This window comes from Pelodiscus sinensis, chromosome 1 (genome assembly GCF_049634645.1).
Source record: "Pelodiscus sinensis isolate JC-2024 chromosome 1, ASM4963464v1, whole genome shotgun sequence".
In the NCBI taxonomy this organism is placed as follows: domain Eukaryota; kingdom Metazoa; phylum Chordata; order Testudines; family Trionychidae; genus Pelodiscus; species Pelodiscus sinensis.
The window spans coordinates 45,827,481-45,851,497 of NC_134711.1; the positions used below are offsets into that span (position 1 = coordinate 45,827,481).

Consider the following 24,017-nt stretch of genomic DNA (forward strand, 5'->3'; position numbering starts at 1 on the left):
TAGAAACTTGCAACTGTAATAAAACATGGGTAGCCATAATACATTCAGCTCTGATATTCAAAACAGTGGCAAAGTCTGGAAAACATTTTGAAACAAGAAAGAATTTCTTAGCGTGTAAAAATTCACAGATTATTCCATCCATATATTAAAAGGAACACTTTGCTGTGAAAAGACCATCTTATTAAAGAGGTTTGGCTAGGTAACGGAAGAATGAGATCAATTCAGTGATACATTTCCCACCCTCACATACACACAAATAAATAATCTGAGAATAAGGAAGAAAACTGTTTTCAGAGAATAAAAATGGATACTCAGTGAAACACAAAGTGAAACACAAAGAAGGAATATTAAGGTCTGAGAAAAATGGTTAAGATGAAGATAAAGTGTAACCGCTGGCAGGCGGATTTGAACCTGGGACCACATACCCATATAAGCGTGTGGGTTATAAAAGCACCAGAGAAAGATAACAGAAGCTACTATGTGAAGAATTTTCAAAACTGCTTATACTTTCCTGAAAATCCGGACAAAAGAGAGAAAAATATAGAGTGTAACATGTTCATAGTCCTAGAACTAAATGGCAACTCCAGTATCTCAGCTCAACCCTGGGAATCTCCACAGAAGACCACAGAAACATAATAGAGCCAGTGTAGAGACTATTTGAGCCTACTGGCTAGGCCACTCTCCAGAGTGCAGTATGTATCTGACATAGAGGAGATGCCAGAGGATCTGTGCAGTGGGAAATCCCACAATGTGACCTTCACCCATCCTGTACTGACCACCTAACATCTGTGGTCATCCAGGAGGGACTCTGAGAAACCTGTATGGCCTCTGATCATTATTAGAATATGTTACAGACAAATAGGTTTGTGTGTCATATATTTTTGTTTAGAAAATCTTTCTTTTTTGTCCAATCCCACGGAGCAGGGAAACCCCTGTGCTCGACTCACCCCTCCTGCGGCACAGGGAAGCCGCCGAGCTCCTCCTCCCAGGTCGATGCCCCCTCCCGCAGCACGCCCTGCACACCACCTGTGGGAGGGGAGTAGCCAGCACACTTCCGGAACTCCCGGAAATGGCGCAAAGCTGCAGGCAGGACTTCCGTCCACCCCATGGGAAGTCGGCACTACACTGGAGGTAGGTAATGGGGCTTCTCAGGGGTGGTGAGAAAATGGGGGCTGCGGGGACCCAAACGCCTCGCGATCGACTGGTCAAGGCCTCGCGATCAACCGGTTGATGAGCACGGATTTACAGTAACTGCTTCTTGCAAAGATGAGTCATTGGCAAAGCTGACTGGAACTAGTGCTAATTGTTGCATCTTTAAATGGACACCACAAACAGTCTGCAAATGATTAGGGGCCTTACCCAGCAAAGACTCGCATCTCACTACTGCCATCAATGGGACAATCACACAGTAATGGAGTAGTTAATGTGAAAAACAGACAGCAGAATCCAATACCAAATCTGTATGTAACAAAATAATTTTCACTTACCCTTTTCACACAGTATTTGCTATCTTTCCCATAAAAGTGCTGAAGACATTTCATGTTTTGCTTGTCTACAATCTTGTTGAAAAATTCATTGATTGTTCGGACAGATACTGCACAGACAGCAGACCTGTTTGTTGGTTCTGAAGAGTCTGGCTTGCTTTGTGCAAAGACACCATACAGAATGTCATCATTCATGCTAAGACCCATTTCATGAGCCAGAATTGCACCTGGCTTACTGACATACGCTGTCTGCAGAACATTAAATATCTCATCTCCAGTCGACCTCTTCTTCCGCTTTTCAGTTAAAATGCACTCAAGCGGCATCTCCATGTAAGAGCGCAATTCAGAATCCAAAGAGCAGAAACGGATGATTCTTGTGTGAAAAGCCTGGGAATCAAGAGATTCACGCTGGACCGTTAGGAAGTAGACAAAATGGTCATTTTCAAAAGCATGGATGTACTTGATGGGATAAGAGTCCCTAAACTGTGGGAGAATGTCTATATAAGAGTGATCTGTGAGAAACTCAAAGCCATCCTGGGTCTCTTTTAACCTTCTAACCGACACTGAATGAAGTGCATGCTGTGGTTCAAATGAAGACTTTATAGTATTCCCAACAAAGAAGTTTACAAATCTGTCCTTTTCAGTCACCAAAACTTTCGTTCCCAAAGTGCTTACAACACAGTCAGGACAGCTGTCTGACTCTCCATCCATCTGTTTTGAGTACATGCAGTGCACTTCACTTTCTATGTCTACAGGATTGTCGGGGTGAATGATGTGACGTTGACATACACCTCGAGTTACACTACCACAGCTGATGAGCTGATCATCATAGTATGTTTCTAGGAGAAGAGCCATGTTGACATTATCCTTCCAAACACTGTTGGATAAGTTGGCTCTCTCTTTGCAATCTTCACATGGTGCACAATCAGGACTTTCCAGCACGGGTCCAGTCTTATATACAGAAAGGTTCTGGAGGTTTTCATTTAAGACGTAAATCTTGTTGACTGCTCCAATATAGATATGATGCTTGTATAAAACTATATTCTGTATTGGTGTTTCTGTGATGAAATGAGGGAGCTGATACTTCATGCTCACATTCATCTCTGACTTTACAGCTGCTTCTTTACATTGTCCACTGGCCCGTTGCACCAAAGAAAACAGGAGTACAATAATTCCAGAAGTAAATGCAGCAACAGTCTTCATTGCTGTAGATTTAACCTGTCAAAATATATTTAAATGGTGTTTATATTTCATGTGGTTAAGCTTCAGTTTATCAATTAGTAGAGATTTGCTTCTATATGTTATTAGCCTTACTAATTCAGCTGGAGATCTAGAAGCAGTTTTGCCCTATCTCCATATATGGCTGTTCTAAACTATTGCCATTATAATGTCTAACAGGTACCTACTCCCCAGCAGCAATGGATTATGATGAATTTTGAAAGACCACTGGTGCTTTTGGGGTAGTGGTATCGAGTTGATAATATTAGCTGTTTTATTTCCACATTGATGCTAAAACAATTTAGACTGAAATGGCTTAAATCAACTTGTTCTTAAATAATCTGAAAACACATCTCAGCAGAGCAATTCTTGAAATACATATAAAGTGACTGGAGCACTTTGTGTGGAAGAGCGATGTTCTACAACATCTGGGGTGGGGACAGTTAATTATATTTTGACCTGATCCAAATTTCTTAGTCAAGATATAGTCAAAGTCAGGACTCCAGAGAAAATAATAAAAAATTAACAAAGATGATAAGTAAATTAAAAGATTTGGAGTCCTTTCAAAAGCATCCAACACTCCTGATTTTGCCTGTGATCTGCCTATTGACTAGATAGATCTACAGAATGGAGTGGGTCTTAGTATTGGCAAAAAGCAAAAAACAAAAAAACCCCACACACCACACACAAAAAAATGTTGTTTATATTTAAGTGGACTCATTTTGTTCTTTGCCAAATGTTTCACAACATTTTATAAAAACCATTACTGAAATGCTTAAATTTTTCACTACCAGAAAACCATTTTGGTTTCCCCTGCTAATATTTTGTCTTCCACAAGACGTAAAAAATGTTTTATCTGAAAAGAATACAATCAGTTCTAGTTCTTGCATAGGTCATTTTCATTTATGTAGACAAGGTGTCCTAATATATACTTAAAGCATTTTAAGTATTTTGTGGTTCTTGCCATGTGCAAGTTTAATTTTAGGCATTGTACCACAGAAATAAGTCATTTGAGAGATACAGGCACAGCACTGTGTTGTATACAAAGAGATATCAAATGAATTAGAACCACAAAATGATGAAATAACAAACCTAACACATTTCTTTCTTACTTATTTTCCCCATTTATTTGATTTTGCTTAAAAAAAAATCAAAAGCCCATGACTCTAGTGGGATATTTAAAATCCTGTCATTTGACCAAGTACATGAATTGTGGTTGGAGTGTATTTTGGTCAAGTGGCTATATTATACCCTAAATCACACCAGCCATTGTTCTTAATATTTTGCCACAATTGCTAAGCTATATTTGGCTTTATATGGGGAAAGCAATTATACTTTCTAAAAGAAATATGATTACGTGCTGTTTAGAGGATTTTATGGAAAACTGCATATAGTTTGGCTATAGTTAAACAATTGTTTCTGATAGACAAATACTCACAAAGACTCTATACACCTAAATACAGACTTGAAAATACAAAATATGATAATTGGGAATTCTGCAATGACCTTTAAAATGAAATTTTGGCTAAAATGACAGAATCTTACAAGTCAGAATTGTTTATGTGCAAATATGTAACTTTTATATTTTCATTACACTGGTTTAAACACTACAAATAATTCCACTGTATTCTTTTGGATGCTTTATTTCAATGTATATTGAATTCTCTTTGTGGCTTATATCATTAGTCTGTACACATAGTGAGCTTTGCAAACTAAAGAATTGTCCTCTGTCCAAAAGCCTCTCGATGGTCTGTCAAAAATCATGATCAAGAATGAAGAAAAAAATCAAAGACTAACACAAAAGTCTCTGAAAAAGTGCTAGGAAAGTGAATCCACTCATGTGGCATTGTGTAATGAGAATATTTTTTAAGCAACTGGTATTTTCTGTTATTAATTAGAAATAGCAGAATACCAAGAAGAAAATAAAATGATTTTCAGAAAAAACAGCAGGGATATTATAATTACAAAATAATGATATTTTACTTCATATTTAGCCACAGTATCTATAGAGTGTTGACTTGTGGCAGAACATATAGACAGACACTTTCCTTGTCCTAACAAGCTGAAGTTCTAATATTGAACTTGACACAAGAATTGAGAGCTGCAAACAATAGGTTGAGAAATTGAAAGGTGGAGAGATGAAAGTTACAAAAATAACTTGTTATACACTTGTCTTGTTCCTATGTATTAGACAATACATACAACACTTTCTCACTGCCCCAAATTCCCCCTAGAGAACACAGTTCCCTCTCCCAAACAAACCTTTTTGATCCCTCAGTTATCTGAGAAGTACAGGGAACCACTACAGAGGTTTTTGTGGGTATTCAAAACCAAAATACTACCTTTTAATGATAAACACTGGGACCCAGAAGCTGTAAAGACAGGGTGGGCTATTGTTTTACCATGGCACATTGGTCTCCAGGTCCCAGGGATAAAGGCACTGCCTCCACTGTCCCATTGGTGCGGCAGAACTCTCTGCTACTAGCAGTTATGTTACTCTTGGCAAGGAGCTGGTCCTACCATGGAAGAAGTTTTGCTCTGCTCTCAAGTTACCTCATGCTCTTGGAGAGCTGCTTATCAGAAGCCATAACTAATTTACTTGCTAGAATGAAGTCAAGTCTAGGTTCAAGTTCAACCCTTCAGTCTAGAGCAAACTCCTGCTGAAGTTAATGTACAGAATCAGCCCCAAGATACAGCACTAAATAGCTCCCTTAATTAAACAGAGTTTAGGAGGGGGCACTAATAATATTTACCACACTCAGCTAGGTGAGCAAGGAAGGAAAATATGAACATTGTATAAGAACCAAACTTCACCCAGACCTTGCAGTCTGAGTCAACCCATCATGTTAACATATTGTTTTCCTTTGGCTACGTCTAGACTGGCCCCTATTCCGAAATAGCCATGCTAATTTCCAATTTTGGAATAGGGAAATCTGCGGGGGATTTAAATATCCCCCGCGGGATTTAAATAAGCATGTCCGCCGCTTTTTTTCCGGCTTGGGGAAAAGCCGGAAAAAAGCGTCTAGACTGGCGCGATCCTCCGGAATAAAGCCCTTTTCCGGAGGATCTCTTATTCCTACCTGAACTGGTTGCAGGTCAGGGTATTAGTTAACACCTTTGTGTTGCTAAGGGAAAACTACTAATCTGTTTGTTTTTGTGTCATATTTTTATGATCTTTATTTGATCAGTTTATCCCAATCTGTATCATTTAGATGAGTCTTGTAACTTATTTTGATGTGAGCTGCTTCCTATTAAGCTAATTCTGCGGATGGATTCTGTCTTTTGTGAGTACATGTTTTCAAAGCTTGTGTCACAATGCCCCCATTTTTCCATTCCTCAGCAGACACTAGCTCATATAAACCATAAGACATTGCGTTTTGGTCAGCCAGTGGTGCTGGCAACGTGCTGTGGTTGACACTTCCCATACATATTTGGTATTGCGAGTTTGTGTGCTAGTGACTAACATCCATCACTGGGATCTTGATAGCTTTTTTCCCATTGACAAGCCTCATTCACATTGTGTCATCATTTGTAATAATACAAGTGCAATACTTTATCTTGATAGTCATGTGGACATTGCTTTTATTGAAGTGATATTCCAGACCAGTTTCTAGGTAATATAAAATTTGCAACATATGAGGAAGCCAAATGCTATAACTTTGCTTTATAGCGTTGTTAATAATTTATTTTCCTTTTTGGTTTGGTCATAGTATACTTCATGAAACCTTGGAGAGAACGATATTGTTTAACTTACAAATCTGGGATTTTGTATATCATTTGGCACATCTCTCATTTTCCTTGCTTTATTAGGTGACAAGAAATGACAGGACCTTATGTGTGTCATACACATAGTACTGTAGTGCACAGAAGTTGGAAACAGACAAGGGATGGATCACTGAAAAACCAACCTTTGTGTTCATTCCTTCTGAAGTAACTGGTACTGGCCACTGTCGTTATACCAGGCTACATGGACCAGTGGTCTGATCCAATATGACCATTCTTATGTTGTTTATGGCATGTTTATGCTACATGCCACATCATTAAAAGAGGTCCTTTCAGGCTGGATATAGCAGAGCTGTGGCAATCGCACTTCACTAATCTGTAAACCCTATGACTAGGGCACAAAAATGATTGTTTCTTCCCATTTTTAACTCAGATTTAATAGCAGAGCTTTACATTTATTATTAGAGTGTAAGTCCCAGAGATCTGCGTCCAACCCTGCACCTCACCCTCTGCCCACCCCACATTTACCTGCATCTGGTACCTCTCACCATCACATATGGCTAGTGCCCAGCCCCCGTTGTCATTGACCCCGCTGCCTCTCCTGCTGGTACAGACCCCAGTACCTGCCCTGCCGCTCTCCTGCCCGGGCTCCCACGTGGCAGCTCTGGCCCCGGCCCCAGCCACTGGACCAGCCTCTTGGAGCCTACCATGCAGCTCCTCCAGCCCTGGCCACCGGACCAGCCACTTGCCACCCACCATGCAGCTCCTCTGGCCCCTGGCTGCCAAACCAGCCACCTGCCTGCTGCCTACCATGTAGCTCGTAGCTCCTCTGACCCCAGCCTCCAGATCAGCTGCCTGCCACCCACCATGCAGGTCCTCTGGTCACCTACTACCTGCCATCTGACATGTGGCTCTTCTGGCCCCAGCTGCCACCTGCTCTGCGTAGGAGATGGAAGAGAGAGACTTTTTTCTGCATGCCTGCACAAGCTTGCAGCTTAGAGGGAACCTTACCCTGCATCATGGTCTCCTCAGTACCACCTGCCCCTTCCCACTGCCTCTATCAGAGGCAGCGGCGGGGGGCGGGGTAGGAGGAGGGATAAAGGAGGCTGCAGGGCTGGCCACAGACAGGGGCTGCTGCCACCAAGCAGCCCCTGTTCACGGCAGCCTCAGCTCTGGCAGTAGCTCCTGTCCACAGCCAGCCCTGGCTGTGGCAAGCAGAGGCTGTGCTGGCAGCAGACCACAGCAGCCATTGTTTGCAGCGGACAGGGCTGGTCACAGAGGGTACGTCTACACTTGCTCCCTAGTTCGAGCTAGGAATGCAAATGTAGGTGACCAAAATTGCTAATGAAGCAGGGATTTAAATATCCCGCAGTTCATTAGCATGATCTCGCTGACACGTTACTCCGCTCAACAGCTGATTCGAACCAGGAAGCACAGGCCGGGATGCGTTAGTTTGAACCAAACCCCTTGGTTCAATATAACGTTACTCCTCATTTTTTGGACGCGTCCCGGCACGCGCTTCCTGGTTCTAAATCCCCACTTCATTAGCAATTTCGGTCACCTATATTTGCATCCCTAGCTCGAACTAGGGAGTAAGTGTAGACGTACCCAGATGTCCCCTGGCTGCCACAAACAGGGACTGCTGGACTCTGCACGAGTCAGGACTGAGCAGTCCTGGCTCGTGGTCCTGGATGGTGCGCTGCAAGGCTCTTACTACATTTAAAAGGAAGAACCACAGCACGGGTGGCTCCCAGAGCCAGCACGAGGCAGGACTGTTCAGTCCTGGCTCAAGCCGGCTCCTGGAACTACCCCTGCTGGGGCTCTGCAGAGTGGTCCTTATTGACTAATTGTGTAGTGGATACAATTTGTATCCCTTACATGAGTAGCCAGATGACCACAATGTAACATCCTTAGTTAAATTCCTTGTATATCAAAGGCCTCCAACAACATCCAGCACCTGTAGGCCAACCTGAACAACCAAAATTAGACCAAAGCTCTACAACCCACAAGAGATTAGAAGATAAAGTACCACAGGCAGAGAATAGGAGGGACTCAAGTACACCAGGGATTGAGGCCTCTGCAATGGCAGAGAAATGATTAAGTGGGATATACCTTGGCAAGTGACAAAATGTTTTGGGCTGCAGTCGGTATGATTTTTACAGTTGATTCACTTGGGGAACATCCACTGTGCTAGTACATGTTAGCTATTGGAATGTAAAACATGACTTTGCTCTTAACGAGCTCGTCTTCACTAACTTATGTACCTTGAGTTAACTGATTGTCAATTAAATTGACATAGCAAAAGTGTTGTGAGGTCTTGCTCAGTGTGGGTAATCACATTCACACTAAGAAATGTGTTAGAAAGCAGCTTACCACAACCCCCCTAACATGACACATTTTTCCAACGTAAACCTATTATGGGGGCAAGCACAGCTGTTCAACCAGAACTGTGGGGCATCAGTTAGTAATGGAATTGATTCTTCAATAAGGTGGGAACTGGGTAGGGCAAGTTTGTGAAGGTGCAAGTTCCCTTCATGGTGGAATAAATGGGGTGATGGAGCAAAGGTGTGCTGGGGTGGAGTCAAGGCCAAGGATGAGGAAGGGCATGCTAAACGAATCATCCAGTGCTCTGTGTGATGTGTGTGCCTGTTTGAGGGGGAGTATATTAAAGATGTGCAGGTTTACATCAGTCATTAAGCTAAAGCAGTTGCCCTGGAATGGCTGTGGAACTTCTCTATGACCTTGGGGAAAAGGGAGGATGCTTCCCTTTTTCCCTACTGTATATTTATGCAGCACCCAGCTCAAATTGCTAGAATAAAACATTATGGTTTTATTCAACTCTCTGTTGACTTTAATGGGAAATGGTTTGGACTTCACACCCTACTTGCCAGTTTTCCAAATGAATCAGTATTCGGTATGTCTGAACAATTATGAAAATTAGTGAAAACCAACTCTTATCTTATAAATCTTTCTTCATTTATTAAGCAAGGTTAGACACAAGTAAAGACAATATCATTAAGCTATAGCAGACCTCTGGGACCCAGGGGGTGCTGGATTATTGGATATGCCGGAGTATCAGGAGGTACTCCGGCAGGGGGGCTGTGATGGGTCTGCGGGGGGGGGGGGGAGTCAGGTGGGGAACGGCGTGGCGTGGGGCGAACCTGGTGCTGGTGAGGAGCAGCATTGTGGGACCAACCCGGCAGCACCCCAGCTGCTCTGCCTGTCCTTCCCCAAGTCCGCTGCTGGTCACTTTCAGCAGCGGCGGACTTGGGGAAGCCGTGGGGCAGAACATCTGGGGTGCTGACAGGTTGGTCCCGCAGCACTGCTCAGGTGAGGGGTGCTGCGGGACCAACCCGGCAGCACCCCAGCTGCTCTGCTCCACACCACTTCCCCACGTCCGCAGCTAGTCAGTTTCAGCAGCGGACTTGGGGAAGCAGCGCAGAGCAGCTCCAATTGTCTGGCTGGCCGGAGCACTTCCGGGTTCCAGTTGATGCCGGACTATTGGGAGTGCCAGACCACTGGATGCCGGACAATTAGAGTTTTACTGTATATTGTGGCACTACTGCCTATAGTGAGACTGGCATGGCCTTTACTTCAGTTTCAGACTTCAGGAACTAGTTGCTTGTTATTTTTTTCCATAAATAATTAGTCAGAAGCAATAAAAACTAGGGCCAAGGTATCTGTAAATATGCCTGCTTTTGAGCCAGTAGAAACTCATTAGCTAATTTCTCCCTGCTGGTACGCAAATTTTCATTTAAAAGATTTGGGGAGGTTTCATTTTCTGAATCTTGGCACAAGTTTGCTTATTAGGGATGTTAGAGATAGTGTAACTGAACAGTCATGTAACTGTATGAAAAGTTAGCGGTTACACAATTACTTCAATAGTCCCTGGGGGATGGGGCTGGCAGCCAATGCATATCAGAGGCAGCAGCACGGGGCAGCAGGCGGAAGCCAGTTTAAAAACCAGATACAGAGGCAGCAGCATGGGGCAGCAGCAGACCCTGTCAATGGGGGAAGGGGAGGGTCTGAGCTCCCCACAGACGGAGATTGCTCTGTGGGGAGCTAGGGCCCACCGTGGACTGAGTCTGTTTTGCAGCAGCCTCCTCTGCCCTTGTAATAGAGACAGCAGTGCTGGGGGAGAGGCAGCACCACGGAGCAGGTGCTGGGGAGGAACTGGCTTTTAAACCGGCTCCCCCCAAGAACAGCTCCTGCTTGCCACTCCCCCTCCCCCTGCCTCTGCAGGAGGCAGCAAAGGGGTAGGGGGCAGGCAGGTCCACAGAGTAGGGATGTAATAGTGTAGTCTATTAGTCAATAAGCATGGGTAAATGCTATAGATTACATGCATTCTCTCTCCCCCCTCCAATACATTTTTTAGCCTGGCTCAGTTCTGGCTCGTACTAGGTCCAGGACCTACCCCCACTGTGGCTCTGCATTTAAAGTGTATTAGGAGACAGGCGGGCAGACAGCCTGCCTCATTTCTGGCTCCTGTCAGCCTCCTCTCCCTCCCCTCCCCACTCCCTGGACAGGGGTTGTGGCTACCCCAAGCTGCTGCCTCTGTATCAGAGGCAGCCGTGTGGGAGAACAGGCAGCTGGTCCATGAGGGGCGCTAGTTTGGGAGTGGGGCCAGAGCACACTGGCTGTCAGCCCTACCCCTGGGGATTACAGAATAGTCAACTAACCGATAAGAATTCATGAGGTTAATCGACTATTCAATTAACCGACATTTAACATCCCTACCGCAGAGCTGGCATGCGTGGTGAGCTGGCTTGAAAGCTGACTCTTCACACATTTTGGCTCCAGCCTACCCCCCCCCCCCTTAACTTCTATGCTGTTGCTTCTCTATCAGAGGCAGCAGCACAGGAGTGGAGGGGGGAGAAGAGAGGCAGATTTGGTGCTTGTGGCTTTTAAGCCAGTTCCTCAAAGGTACCAGTTCTCACTCTCCCTCAACCCCCTTGCTGCTTCTGCTACAGAGGTAGTAAAGAGGGGGAGGAAATGTGTGTGGATGACAAGATTAACTGATAACCCCAGCCTTATTGGTTAATCACGTAGTCATCTGCACACTGACATCCCTCTTGCTTGTATAATTGATGTGCAAGTGTCCAGAAGATTTGATAAAACACATTTATTGTGTGGACTGAAAGAAATGCATAGGGAATTAGCATCCTGCTTTATGTTAAAAATGAAATGCTAATTTGGACAGTACTGACAATTTGTACAATGGCTTTCCAAAAGACGAATCTATTAGCCTGTTGGACTGATCGGAAAGTTTTTTACAGTAGTCATTCTAGCATGAAAATCTAGTACAGTAGAAATTGGATAAATGCATAAAATATATTCATTAATATGCACAATCCATTAACAAGTCCACTATATTATCGTAATTTACAATTGTTTACAGTAAAAAGAGTGTTCATTGTTTTGCCAGGTTTATTTTTAACATTCATTAGAACATAAGAATCAATTTAATCCTTTTCTAGGAAGAAAATATATTCTTTTACTTGTTTAACATTAATTTACTGTAAGTCTGTTGCAGTGCAATACAAATTGCAGCTTTTCTTTTGAAACCTCCCGTAGTCCATAATATCCTAAGGATAAGGCAGGTCTCGAGTCTGTAGCACATTTTTAATTGCTTCTGTTACTGAGTACAATGGCAGTGCAGGTGCTATCATAATGTCAGAGCTGACTGGTATATTCCAAATGAATGGAGAAGATTGACAGTGTTAGTTTGTTCAAAAGGGGCTAATTTGGAATTCAGTCCTTTTGTTGAGGTTCAGTGGGACTACTATATTCACGTAAGGAAGTGCTACTCAGTGCAAGGGTTGCCGTGCCAAACACATAATAAGACCAGAAAGACATTGAAAGAATGAAAAACAAGATAAGCCACACACAAATGGATAGCCCAGATTGTTAGTCTGTGATACTGCTAAATTTTTCAGATGGATTGGGACTTGTCAATACAATAGTGTTTTCTACACCAGATGTACAAGGGCATGGCTTTTCTTTAAAAAGGTGTTAATTGACAACAGTAGAAAATAGAAAGTAGACTCTGAACAACATTCATTTGGAATATACTAGTGAGTGCTTGTGGAGATTCTTTACAAGAGAAGCTGTGGTGCTTTTGTAGCTCCTCACCACCAGAAGCACTGAAATTAATGCAGTTCTACTGTAAACGCAAGACCTGCCTCTGTAGCAAATTATTCAGTGAGATGACACTACACATCATGAGTGTTATTCAATTGAAGGGTTGCACAATGGACCCTACATCCTGAAAAATGCAATAGCAGCTCTGTGTAGAGGTGAAGTCATGCTTCGTATTGTATCTGGTATTGTTTAGAATACAGAGCAAGAAAGATTTTGTGGTTAAGGATCAGGAGGAGATGTCAAGAGATCTGGGTTCCAAATGCTTCCACAGACTTACTGCATGAACATAGGCATGTCTCTTCACCTCTCTGCATTTCTTTTTTCTGTGTCTATAAAATAAAGATAATACGTCTTTACTTCCTCACAAGTGTGTTACATCACACTTGAAGAAAGATGTGAACAAACTGAGAGAGTCCAGAGGAGAGCAACAAGAATGTGATAACAGTTTTAGAAAACGTGATCTAAGAGGATAGGCTGAAAGAACTGGGTATATTTAGTTTTGAGAAGAGGTTTCTGGCTTGCTGTGGCTCTAGGTACTGCCCTTCCTGATCTCCAGTCTTTGACTCTGACTCTTGTCTACTGACTTTAGTCGGGTAACTACTCCTCATATCATTTGATTCTGACCCTGACTCTTGTCTCCTGATCCAAGCTCTAGCAATTTTTTGGTCCTTGCTTTCTGACTAAAACTATATGGCCATGCTTGATTCTGTTACACTAGCCCAACAGGTTGCAGAATCTCCATCACTGGAGGTTTTTAAGAAAAGGTTAGACACACATCTGCCAGAGATAGTCTATGTATACTTAATCCTTCCTCTGTATAGAGGGTGAAAGCACTAGATGACCTCTTAAAAAAATTTTTTTTTAAATTCTAGTGAAGGTGCAGGCTTATTTAATCAAAGCTTAGGTTGTGGAGCGTTTTTCTATATCTGATCCAGGTACACAATCTCACATAAAAATATGGGTCTTTCAACAGCATTTTTGGTAAAACAATCACCCTGGTGGATAACTACAGTTTTCTGATAGTTCACTCTTCCTGACAAATTCTGCCCTTTGGAAGATGTACTTGCCTATGTGCAAACATGATGTGGCTGTCAGTACAGAACAGGGGCAACTTATTTTGTTTGGTATGAAATCCTTGCTTTCATGAAGATCCAAGTAGGCAAATCTGGCTGTAAGCAGATTTTTATGTCCACCCCTTTGACTATCCTGATGTATTGCTTCTTCATTTGTGTTCTTTCCACATGTCTGGTTCTTGCATTGAAATAGAAAGCAGTTTTTGTACACTTTTCCACTCTTATAGTAAAGTTATCCATTTTACATACTGGGATACTAAAGTGAATGACATGGGTCATAAAATGAAAGGGGGGAAACAAATCACAATAAGCAACCAAGGGAAAATACAGAGATGATCAAAATGTTATAATAGTAATTATAAATTATTCTGGTGAAGGGCATTTCCTGGGATTGAGTCATTGGTTACTGGTTTTAACTATACCAGGGTATGTCTACACTACAGCGCTAATTCAAACTAAGTTAGTTTGAATTAGTTAATTCGAACTAAGCTAATTTGAACTAACGGATCCAGACTAAAAAACTAGTTCGAATTAGCGTTTTGCTAATTCGAACTAGCATGTCCACATTAACTGGACCCTGAACCGGGGTTAAGGATGGCCAGAAGCAGTGCCGGCAGGGCATCAGATGAGGACTTAGAGTGTGGAGCTGCTGTCTCAGGCTAGCCAAGGGCTGTGCTTAAAGGGACCCGACCCTCTCCCTGGACAGACAGTTCTCAGGGGCGCCCCGCTTGCAAAGCAGTCCTGGCTTGGATTGCCCTGAGTGCCCACACTGGGCACATCACAGCACTCGGCCATCAGACCGGCTGCACTTGCCGCAGGCTGCCATCTGGAGAGAGGGGGCTATTGGGGGGCTAGAGGAGAGCTTCCACCCCCAGAAGCCCGCAGAGCCAGCCCAGTCCTCCTCATCGGGGGCTCGTACCCCATTTCTCCCTCACCTCCTTCCACTTACCCTTCCCTAGCCCCCCTTCCTGATGTACAAAATAAAGAAAACGTGTGGTCAAAAATGGATTCTGTCTTTATTGAACAAAACTGGGGGAGACTGGGAAAAGGAGGTGGGAGAGGGGAAGAGAGAGGCTGGGAGAGGGGAGGGCAACTAAAATGATCAGAGGTTTGGAACAGGTCCCATATGAAGAGAGGCTAAAGAGACTGGGACTTTTCAGTTTAGAAAAGAGGAGACTGAGGGGGGATAGGATAGAGATCTATAAAAGTATGAGTGGGGTGGAGAGGGTGCATCAAGAAAAGTTCTTCATTAGTTCCCATAATAGAAGGCCTAGAGGACACCAAAGGAAAGGAATGGGTAGCAGGCTTCAAACTAGTAACAGAAACTTGTTCTTCACAAAGCAAAGAGTCAACCTGTGGAAATCCTTGCTGCAGGAGGCTGTGAAGGCTAGAACTAGAACAGAGTTTAAAGAGAAGTGAGATAAAGTGATGGAGGTTGGGTCCATGGAGTGGTATTAGCCAGGGGGTAGGAGTGGTGTCCCTGCCCAAAGTTTGTGGAAGGCTGGAGAGGGATGGCACGAGACAAATGGCTTGGTCACTGTCTTCGGTCCATCCCCTCCAGGGTCCCTAGTGTTGGCCACTGTCGGCAGACAGGCTACTGGGCTAGATGGACCTTTGGTCTGACCCAGTACGGCCATTGTAAGCTCAGGGCTCACCTGCTCCTGGGTGGCCAGGCTGGCAGCTCTCCTGCCCTAGACGGCCACTTTCCTGTGCCTAGTGTGGAGGTCATGGACGAGGTTCACAATGTCCGCACTAGACCAGGTGGGTGCCCGCCTCTTGCGGTCCCGGGCAAGCTCCCGGGAGCCGCCAGCCTGGTCCCGGGAAGAGGGGGAGGGCTGGGGGGCATCAGGTGGCTGGCTCGAGCCGTGCCAGGTGCTGGGTCTGCTAGCTGGGTGCTGGCAGGCTTGCACCTGGCCCGGGCACCGTAGCCAGCCCGTGCCCCTTTAAGGAGTCTGGGGCGGGGAGGGGGGCAATAGAGTTTCCCTGGTGTTGGCCAGAGTGGCCACCAGGGAAAGCTGGGGAGGGCTAGCCTCCCACTGGTTCGAATTAAGGGGCTACACACCCCTTAATTCGAACTAGTAAGTTCGAACTAGGCTTAGTCCTCGTACAATGAGGTTTACCTAGTTCGAACTAAGTTCGAACTAGCGGAGCGCTAGTGTAGCGCCTATCAAAGTTAATTCGAACTAACGTCCGTTAGTTCGAATTAACTTTGTAGTGTAGACATACCCCCAGAGCCAATAACTCTTCCTAGCCAGTTATTAATTCCTTAAAAATTTCCTGCACATAGATGGTTATTGCTCACACAATATTATTGGAACATGAATACAATATAAAGGATACAATCTATGTACATAGCAACATATTAAGGTGCAACTTATTTACATGCCCATGTGGTGCCATCGACTTGTATCACAATCCTAAAGTCCTCCAAGATTCAGGGCATATTCGCAGAATGGCCAAGCGATTTCATTCTTTTCCCCTGAGAGTTCACAATTGCTTTTTCTGTCCCAAAACTGCCTGAGGTCTGTGTCCTCACCCATCTGAGGAGAGTTAGTCTGCGTCTACACTAAGAAGGTTCGGCTGTTAACACATGCAAAAGCGTGAGAAACCGGTCAAACCAGGTTTTCTGCCTTCCATTGTCAACATTTTGGGTACATCTATACTGCAGGGTTTCCAGAGAACGCGTTTGCTCTTCCACTTTTTTTTGTGGAAGAACAAATACGCTCTTTCAGGGAGCCCTGTATAGCTCATTCTATGAGGAATAAGGGCTCCTTCGAAAGAGCAGGCTTTTCCGACATTTGGCCCCAAATGGCCAAATGGCAGAAAAGCCACTTCCAGAAAAGCAATCGGAAAAAGCTATGTAAATTGCGGAGTGCAATTTGAGTAGCTTTTTCCAAAAAAAAGGCTATAGTGTAAACCTCGTCTTCATGGCACATTGCTACCACCAGTTGACAGACAGATCAAAGCAATGTGGATAAGCATCCCACAGTGCAATGTTATGGGAAGGCACAGCTGATTCCTTAGCATGGAGCGCTCACAAAGGGAATCCCAACAAGCTCAGGTATGTCAAAGCAGCACAGTAGTCTCTTCAGTCCTCCCCTTGCAGCATCAGTCTGCCTGCTGCTGTGTTCCTAGCAGGGCAGAACAGGAGCATTCCAATGATTTTCTCTTTGTTTGTTTCCCAAACGGAGCAGCTCATTCAGCTGTCAGATACTTACCAGAGCTTTGAAAGGGAAGGAGCACATGCCAGTGGGGCAGCTGAAATCACAAAATACTGAGCATAGCCATCAGGGCAAGCACTGTGGGACACTGGCAGAAGCTAGTTTTCTCGACAAAACAAACAGCAGAGTCCACACTGTCTCTGTCAACAATAATGGGGGGGGAGGGGGGAGAGAGCGGGAGACAAAAATGACTCATGAGGCTGGAAGCTTTACATCACCAAAACTGGATGTTTTCCCAACAAAAATCACATTGCACTGTAAACGCTGTCACTGTTTTGGCACCAAAAGGCAGAGTATGAAGACACAAAGTCAGATATTTTCAGTAGGTTGCTGCCACCCTCCTTTATAGAACATCTCATCTAGACCAGACACTACGATCGAGTGCCTCCACGGTATAGGTGAAACTGGTGTATAGATAAGATGAAGCTGATTAACCATGTTGAGTTTTAAAGACTAAGGTGATAATGGTAAGCTGGGGGAAGCAGTCAGAGGAAATAGAGAAGCAGTCTTTCTGCTTATCTCACGAACTCTAGGACCAAAAAGGTCTCCAAACCCAGGCATATTTAGGCTGTGACCTAAATAACAAGTCTGAATGAATCTGAGATTAAGTGAAAATCATTTTACTAATGACCTTAGAACTGATCGTACATTTTAGTCTTTTCAGATATCTATAGTTGACTGGAAAAATGCTAACAATCATATCCTGTCAGAGTACAGGCAGTCCACGGGTTACATGGATCCGACTTACATCGGATCCCTACTTACAAACAGGGTGAGGCAACCCCACACTAGCTGCTTCCCCCCAGCAGACCAGGGAGACGCAAAGCTAACGCTCCCCCCAGCAGACCAGGGAGACGCGGAGCGGCTTTTCTCAGTAGACACCTCAGCTTGAGAATAAAGGACTGAGGGAAGTGACGTGTGGGAGAATAAAACTGAGCTCTGGAGAAATGTTTGGCTAGAGTTTCCCCTACAATATGTACCAGTTCTGACTTACATACAAATTCAACTTAAGAACAAACCTACAGTCCCTATCTTGTACGTAACCCGGGGACTGCCTGTATGTGGATTTATGGATATAAAAAAGATTTGTGAAATTGAGTAGGTTTTTGCCAATTTTTGGTGAGGGGAGAAAGAAAACCAGGAAAAAGAGTTCTGGTCATGGGGAAGCATCCCATTTTGACATTTTAAAAAAATATTAAATATTTCAATTTTTCATTTGGAAATATTATGTTTTTAATATTTTAAAATTCTATATAATACAAAATAAAGTTGAAATTAAAAAAGCATTTTGTTGAAACAAAACCTTTTTATTGCTTCAACATAATTCTCTGCTCCCAGAATTTCCCTTCAGAAAACCAATTTTTCACTTTTTTTATTCAAAACAAAGTGAAATGCTGAATTTGATAAATCCTTCACAAAAACAAATTACCATCTTCTGTGCAATGTTGATTGGTAGTATACATCCATCATATATTACCAAAATTAATAATTTGAAGTCCGGATTATGGATATCAGAGTGTAGCAATTCAAATCGGTAACTGATAAACTCATGCTTTATCGATCACGCAAATGGCACACCCAGCTCCTGATCTGGCTCCAGGGCAGTTTTCCATTGCTCCATGCAGGGCAGCAGTTGGCTCCCCAGAAACAGGGTGGCAGGCGATGATCAGAAGCCAACTTAAAAGCCAACTCCCAGTGTGCACCGGCTCCCAGGGAGCTGACTCCCAACACATGTATAATCAGGTTACTGCTGAAATTTTCATGGTTAATCAATTATAGGCATTTTAACATTACTGGTCTGGATAGATTCCCAGTAGCTTTTGGATGATCAAGTAGGTACATTTTCTCCACATCTGTGTTTAGGTTCAAAATGTATGACCTTTTCTTTTGAATGCTACCTTCCCTTTCTCACAAGATTAGATTATTACAATATACTCTAGTCAGAGCTGCACACCTTACTCAGTTTACAAAAGAACATAAGAACGGCCGTACTGGGTCAGACCAAAGGTCCATCTAGCCCAGTAGCCTGTCTGCCGACAGTGGCCAGCACCAAGTGCCCCAGAGAGGGTGGACCAAAGACAATGATCAGCGATTTGTCTCCTGCCATCCTTCTCCAGCCTCTGACAAACAGAGGCCAGGGACACCACTTCTATCCTCTGGCTAATAGCCTTTTATGGACCTAACCTCCATGAAATTATCTAGCTTCTCTTTAAACTCTGTTATAGTCCTAGCCTTCACAGCCTCCTCTGGCAAGGAGTTCCACAGGTTGACTACATGCTGCGTGAAGAAGAACTTTCTTTTATTAATTTTAAACCTGCTACCCATTAATTTCATTTGGTGTCCTCTAGTTCTTCTATTATGTGGCCCTCTCCACACCACTCATGATTTTATATACCTCTATCATATCCCCTCTCAGTCTCCTCTTTTCTAAACTGAAAAGTCCCAGTCGTTCTAACCTCTCTTCATATGGGACCCGTTCCAAACCCCTAAACATTTTAGTTGCCCTTTTCTGAACCCTTTCCAAGGCCAAAATATCTTTTTTGAGGTGAGGAGACCACATCTGTACAATTCAGTTCAGTTTAGCAATTGAACTGCTGCTGGTCCATTTGTTAAGTGAATAATTCACTGTGAGCATAGCCTATGTGCTTACTAATCTATTTTGCAGGAATTTACAGTATTGGTAATAACTTATAAATCACTAAATTGCCTGGGACCAAGCCCTCCCCTGTGTAACACTGCTACTTCAGTGGAGATGAATTATCTGGAGCGAACTTGGTTCTTTTTGGAAGAATTTTCTGGAGGGGCCATCAACTACAGAATTCTTTCCCACTCTTATTGTGAAAGTCCCCCAAACTGCTGATTTCAGGCCCTAATTAAAACTGCATTTGTTTGCTGCAGAGTTTTGGAATACTGAATCAGAGTGCAGGGTGGATTTATTTTCATGCTAACTGGACGGGTTTTTGGTGGATAGGAGCTACTATCATTTTACTTATGCTTCTCCCTCCTCCCTTTTGGATCAGTTTAAAGTTCCTGAGTGCCAGCACTTGGGATAGGTGTCTATTAAATAGTAAAATTTAAATAATCAAAATATTTGCTCCTGATACTGCTTGAGCTGCGAAGAAACACTTGAAGCCAGATAGTTTAATTGAATAGATATCCGAGAAGGCTAAAATGCACAACTGATAGTCCTTAAAAAAAAGCTGTAGTCCTCTAGCACCCCAAAGATTAACAAAAATATATAATAAGTATCATGAGCTTTCATAGGCAAAACCAAAAAATATTTATTAGTCCCTAGTTGCTACAGGACTACTTGCTTTTTTACAGTTACAGACTAACATGGCTACCACTCTGAGACTATAGTCTTAAGATAAGGCTCCTTTGTAAAATGATCTTCACTTTATTTCACACTTGCTCGGGCTTACTTTTCAGGTCAAAACATGTCAGGCTTTGGAGACCTTTATGCAAGATAAGCAAAAACGCTGCTTCCTGACTTCAGATCATGCATTTTTCTAACAAGGATGACATAAAGATAAGTTAGGTCATAATAGCAAAGTGCTATGAAAATATAACTAAGTTACTTACAAATAAAAATTAAAGAGTACCGTTGGATCTTATGGCAGAGATTTCTATACAAAAGCATAATTTCTATACAAAAATATTGCATGTACAATCAATTAAAAAAATCTTCAACATCAAGGTCTTGATTTTATCCAGCCCCACACTCAACAGGCAGGCCTTGCAGTATTAGTGAAGGTCTAATGAACTCTCTCCCTGCTGAACTAAACATTCCAGAGTTGAGAGCTTTCCACCAAGAACAAAAAAGTAGGGGTGAGTCTCAGATAAATAAAATAAGCATGCTAGCACAGATTGCTAGCTTGTATTCCACAAGCTAAGCTTTCTTAAAATAAGCCTGCACTTCCACTAAAAAGAATAATAAAAAGGTTTTTATTAACTTGAAAGCAAAATCCTAATGAAGTCACGGTTAGAGACAAAGCTCCCTTTAAGTTATGTCTTCTCTTAAAATGCTATAGCAGCATAGCTTCAGTGTTGCAGCTGCACTGTCATACTGCTTGGCTACGTCTACACTGGCCCCTTCTTCGGAAGGGGCATGCTAATTTTGAACTTGGGAATAGGGAAATCCGCGGGGGATATTTAAATCCCCCGCGGGATTTAAATAACCATGGCCGCCGCTTTTTTTCCAGCTTGGGGAAAAGCCGGAAAAAAGCGTCTAGACTGGCGCGATCCTCCGGAATAAAGCCCTTTTCCGGAGTATCTCTTATTCCTACTTTGAAGGAGAAAAAGCGGTAAAAAAGCCAGAAAAAAAGCGGCGGCCATGTTTATTTAAACCCCGCGGGGGATATTTAAATCTCCCATGGATTTCCCTATTCCCAAGTTCAAAATTAGCATGCCCCTTCCGAAGAAGGGTCCAGTGTAGACGTAGCCCTTCAGTGTAGACCACTGATGGGCAACCTACAATCTGTGGACCCTCTGTGTGCCCCTTTGCTCCATGTGCCTCTTGTGCACTGAGGCACTGGAGACCCACACTTCCTACTACTCCCCCTTCCTCCCAGCACTTGTGTAGTGCCATGAATGGCTGATTTATGCTCTGTCCCCCGCATCTCCTCCTCCCTCCCAGAACTTGAACACTGCAAATTGGTTTTTCATGCTCTGAGAGGTATTTGTGGGAGGGAGGCAGACAAGGAGTCTATAAGCTGCAGGGAGAACCTCAGTGGGCCACAGGCCTCAGGTTGTCCACCTGTGGCCCACTGAGATGAAGGAGGGCCACTCATGCAGACCACTCACCAGTGCTGGTTGTCCATTGCTGGGGTATACACTCACTACAGTGTTGAGATGGGTTTGCCCACCTATGTAGTTAATCCATCTCCCTGAGAATCTGTATTTAGGTTGATGGAAGAATTCTAGCACTATCTGCACCCGAGGTTAGTTCGGCACAACTACTACTTTCTTGGTGTGTGGATTTTCACACTCATGAGTGATGTTGCTCTGTGGATTTAAGTTTTCAAAATAGACTACTTCAAGTCTTCAACTTGACCTGCTAACTTGAAAGTAAAATAAAGTGATAATTATACCCTATCAGAGGCTTATTTGGTATGTGTGTGTCACTTAGAACTTGATCCTGCAATATTTACTCCTGTGAGTAATGCTTACTCAAATAATTAACACCACTGAATTCAATGCTTTAATTGCAGCCCCTGGCAACAGTGATTATTGAACTCTGTCATGTAACAAGAGTTTTAAATTTTGAATCCCTGACCCAGATAACATAACTGAGGTTAGGAAGTCAAGCTGAAGTTTCTTGCCTGCACTCCTGTGTATCAGACCTTTATCCCAAGTTGGACTGCTTGTGTGACTAAGAATTACTCAATAGGATAAGGGGTCACAATTTTAACTTGCACAGGATACAGCTTCCGGGAGCAGGGCAGGTCCAAGTTTAGCTGAGTTAGGACTTCAGAACTGGGCCCTTAAACATCCAAACAGACAGAAGAACTTTTAAGATAACATCTCAATAGCTTCAGAGGTGTAGCTGAGTTAGTCTAAAACAAATGCTCTGGTAGCACTTTAAAGACTAACAAAACATGTAGATGGTATCATGAGCTTTCGTGGGCACAGCCCACTTCTTCAGATAGAACTTCCGAAGAAGTGGGCTGTGCCCTCGAAAGCTCATACCATCATCTGCATGTTTTGTTAGTCTTTAAAGTGCTACCAAAATCTCAATATTTCATCATTTAAAATGGGCAAGACTTGATACATGACAAACAATGAGAAGTGCAGGGTATAAGTCAAAAGGATGACAGGCCATAGAAGAATAAATCTTTAAAAATCTTACATATTGTTTAATGAAAAAAGTAATTATTCTCTAAAGAATGGGGGTGAAAGGCTACATTCCCTAGTAACATTAATTAATGACACGGGGATCATCTTTTCAAATAGCTTTGAATTCCCTATAAATACATTGGCCAGAATTTGACTGATTGGCTTTTAGCCCCATTAATAATATGCATGTATTTCTTAGTCAATAACTTATATTCAGAATTGAATTTGAAAAATGCTGAAGGCACCAATAATCTGGTAGAGAAATGGATCTCTTATTTTTCAGCTATCTTTGGGTATGTCTACACTACCACCCTAGTTCGAACTAGGGTGGTTAATGTAGGCAACCGGAGTTGCAAATGAAGCCCGGGATTTGAATTTCCCGGGCTTCATTTGCATGTTGCCGGGCACCACCATTTTTAAATGTCCGCTAGTTCGGACTCCGAGGAGTAACGGTAGTTCGGAATAGGAAGCCTAATCCGAACTACCTAGTTCGTGCCGCATGTAGCCGCGGGCACGGAGTCTGAACTAGCAGACATTTAAAAATGGCGGCGCCCAGCAAGATGCAAATGAAGCCCGGGAAATTCAAATCCCGGGCTTCATTTGCAACTCCAGTTGCCTACATTAACCACCCTAGTTTGAACTAGGGTGGTAGTGTAGACATACCCTCACTCTTCAGTCTTATTTCCTGAAAGAGGTTTTGTACTGTAAAAACAATTCACTTGTTGTACAGGTTGGACCTTCCTTGTCTGGCACCCTGAGGACCTCACCTGTGTTGAAGGAGGGAATTTGTGGGATACGAGGAGGCCCCCTGCCACTGGCCTCCCAGGATGCTCCCCGTCCCTGTAGTTGGCTTTGCTGCGGCCCCACTGTCACTGAGCTCCAGCCTGCAGGGCTTGGACTTGGATTCCAATATGCTGGGGCTCCCCAGGACGGAGCTCCCCAGCTGCTGCTGCCCCACCCAACCAGGGATCCCCAGAGAGAGGGGGGAAAGGTGGCACACAGTTCATCTGGGCTCCGTGGAGCGCTGGCAGCTCAGATGGGCTGCAGGGGTGGGGGAAGTCAGGAAGACCACTGGGGGGCAAGGCAGGGGATGGAGGCCAGCAGCAGGGCACGGGGGGGAGGGAGTAAGGAGAGGTCATAAATGATCTCCCTTGGCTTGGCAAAATCCCTCATCCAGGACTAGTCAGGTCCCTAGGATGCTAGACCAGGGAGGTCCAACCTGTATGGTTTTCAGGAAAAAAAAATGCTAAGAACTTAAAGATTTTAAACAAAAGATTTACAGGATAGTATATGTAGTATTTAAAATTAAAATCAATTAAGAA

The 24,017-nt window shown here is 43.5% G+C and overlaps 1 protein-coding gene across 6 annotated transcripts in view; it reads right to left on the reverse strand.

Moving 5' to 3' along the window:
- MET (MET proto-oncogene, receptor tyrosine kinase) overlaps window positions 1-24,017 on the reverse strand; it is a 130,917-nt gene that overhangs the window by 96,016 nt on the left and 10,884 nt on the right. For 5 of the 6 annotated variants that reach the window (XM_014573355.3, XM_014573354.3, XM_075929236.1 and 2 more), the window contains exon 2: window positions 1,488-2,702. In XM_014573355.3, the coding sequence (XP_014428841.1) occupies window positions 1,488-2,687 (1,200 nt within the window). In that variant the 5' untranslated portion in view covers window positions 2,688-2,702. Of the gene's footprint in view, window positions 1-1,487; window positions 2,703-16,857; window positions 16,992-24,017 lie in introns of those variants that run through there. The other variant, XM_014573353.3, reaches the window with a different exon arrangement.